The sequence below is a fragment of the Octopus bimaculoides genome, chromosome 24 (assembly GCF_001194135.2).
Source record: "Octopus bimaculoides isolate UCB-OBI-ISO-001 chromosome 24, ASM119413v2, whole genome shotgun sequence".
Lineage (NCBI taxonomy): Eukaryota > Metazoa > Mollusca > Cephalopoda > Octopoda > Octopodidae > Octopus > Octopus bimaculoides.
In genome coordinates this window covers 1,552,357-1,554,528 of record NC_069004.1, presented here as the reverse complement: position 1 = coordinate 1,554,528, position 2,172 = coordinate 1,552,357, and the positions used below count along the sequence as shown (strand labels likewise).

Below are 2,172 nucleotides of genomic sequence, written 5' to 3'. Positions count from 1 at the left end.
TTTATCTTTTCAGGGTCGATGAAATAAGTACCAGTTATGCACTAGGGTCAATGTAATCAACTTAACACCTCCCCCAAAGTTTCAGGCGTTGTGCCTATTATTGTTTAAGGTGATGAGCTGGCAGAATCGTCAGCACGCCGGACAAAATGCTTAGCATATTTCGTCCGTGTTCAATTTCCACCGAGGTTGACCTTGCCTTTCATCCTTTCAGGGCTGATAAAATAAATACCAATGAAACACTAGGGGGCGATGTGATCGACTTCCACCGAACTTGCTAGCCTTGGGCTGAAATTTGAAAGGATTGTTATTGTTGTTGTCGATTTACTCAAATCTTGATAAATCAGACTTATAACCGAAGGTATTGAAGCCATGGCATATCCTGTCGTCATGGGGCGCAGCGTACCCAAAGTGGGGGCCCAGTATGGCCGAATGGTTAAGACGTTTGAATTGCAAGAACGAAATTCCGGGTTCGATCTCGGTGAGTGGCATCTTGGATAGCTGTAATTGTCTGAAGTCTCAGATCGACCAATACCTATCGAGTGTCATTGGGTGCATGGAAACTGATTAGAAACCTGTGAGGTGATTTGTTCTTGTACCTCAAGAGGTACAGCCTTGTTACACTGCATGTTACAATTACAAATTTCTAGCAACAACCAAACACCTATAAATACCAGTCAAGCAACCAAATTCACATTCAACTGCAGAGACACAATTAGGGGCCTTTTGAGAGGAAAATAGGCTTCAAATGAAATAGTATACAAAGCAGATGTCGAATTGATAGTTTGCACAATAAAAACGCATTTCGTCTCGAGAGAAAATCTTTATAAGAATAGATTCCCATCTCACATTCATTAGCTTGAATCCAGATACGTGTAACATGATACCACTTTCGAAATATATTTTGGTTTTCGAAAGAAAAACAGAGAAAACAACCACACAATAAATATAGAGGATTGTTGCAAAGGTAAAGGTAAGAAGCAGTCGCAGTAGCTGCTGTCTATGTGTAACTGAAAAATTCAAGACTTTGACTCTATCTCGATGCGTCTTGAACAGAAGAAAAGAAACATTTGCTTTGTGACTCCATGCTAATAAATTTAAATTCAACCATATTCCTGTAACAACATATGTTTTTTTTATTTTTACTGCAAATCAGCTGAACCGTCGATAGACGGTTTATGGGGTAACACGAGACCTGATATGTAAAATCAAATCGAAATATTAAATTCTATAAACAACTTAAGAAGATTAAACAGCCAGATGATCATACGTCGAAATCGATGGCGAAGTCCATTATGCACACACGCACGCTTGCACGCTCGGACGCACGCACGCACATACACGCGCGTGCGCGCACACACACAAGTGAATTTTTCTAAACTACTCTACGATTGGAAACATGTTTTTCGCCATAAATTCCGATATAATCGGAACCTACAACATCTGAAACGTATTTGTAGAACATTTCGTTTAAAGACATCCATTTTTCTGAAAGCGATGAAGAAACAAAGTCGATGGGGCACGTTTGTGTATGTCTGCCCATGTTTCTTCATATAACGGACGTTTTACGATCTTTTCCTCTTCTGCAACTATTTTGGACTGCGAGAAGATCGAGACGCAAAGCTGAATTGCTTTCTTTAACTTTAATATATACATTCAAACACACACACTCACACACATACATACGTAGACACACACACACACACACACACACACACATATATATATATATATACACACACGCATACATACATACATAACAGGTGCGCATGTACGTACGCATAAGTATACTTATGTGTGAATTAAAGAATTGGGGTTCTTTTATTATCAAAGCTTCCATCTTTGCTATCGCATTGCATATGTAAGCAAATATACGCGTGCACCCCGCCACACACACACACACACACACATACGCAAGCACATACAGAAGCACATAAATAGATAAATAAATAAATAGATAAATAGATAAATAAATAGATAAGTAAATAGATAACTAAATAAATAGATAGATGAATGAATAAATAAATAAATAAACATTGCAGTTGGAGAGGTCAAGGTAACGATAGCTGAAGCCACGGAGATAACGGTTTCGTGTCTTGTATCAGCTTTTGTTGCCAGATACAATCAGTGCGGACAGATCAAAGAGAGAGAGAGAGAGAGAGAGAGAGAGAGAGA

The 2,172-nt window shown here is 38.8% G+C and overlaps 1 protein-coding gene across 1 annotated transcript in view; it reads left to right on the top strand.

The window, feature by feature from the left end:
• Positions 1 to 2,172, top strand: part of LOC106870760 (probable chitinase 10) — a 28,809-nt gene that overhangs the window by 11,492 nt on the left and 15,145 nt on the right. Inside the window, exon 11 of the mRNA XM_052976488.1 lies at positions 345 to 478. Coding sequence (XP_052832448.1) covers positions 345 to 478 — 134 coding nt within the window. The remainder of the gene's footprint in view (positions 1 to 344; positions 479 to 2,172) is intronic.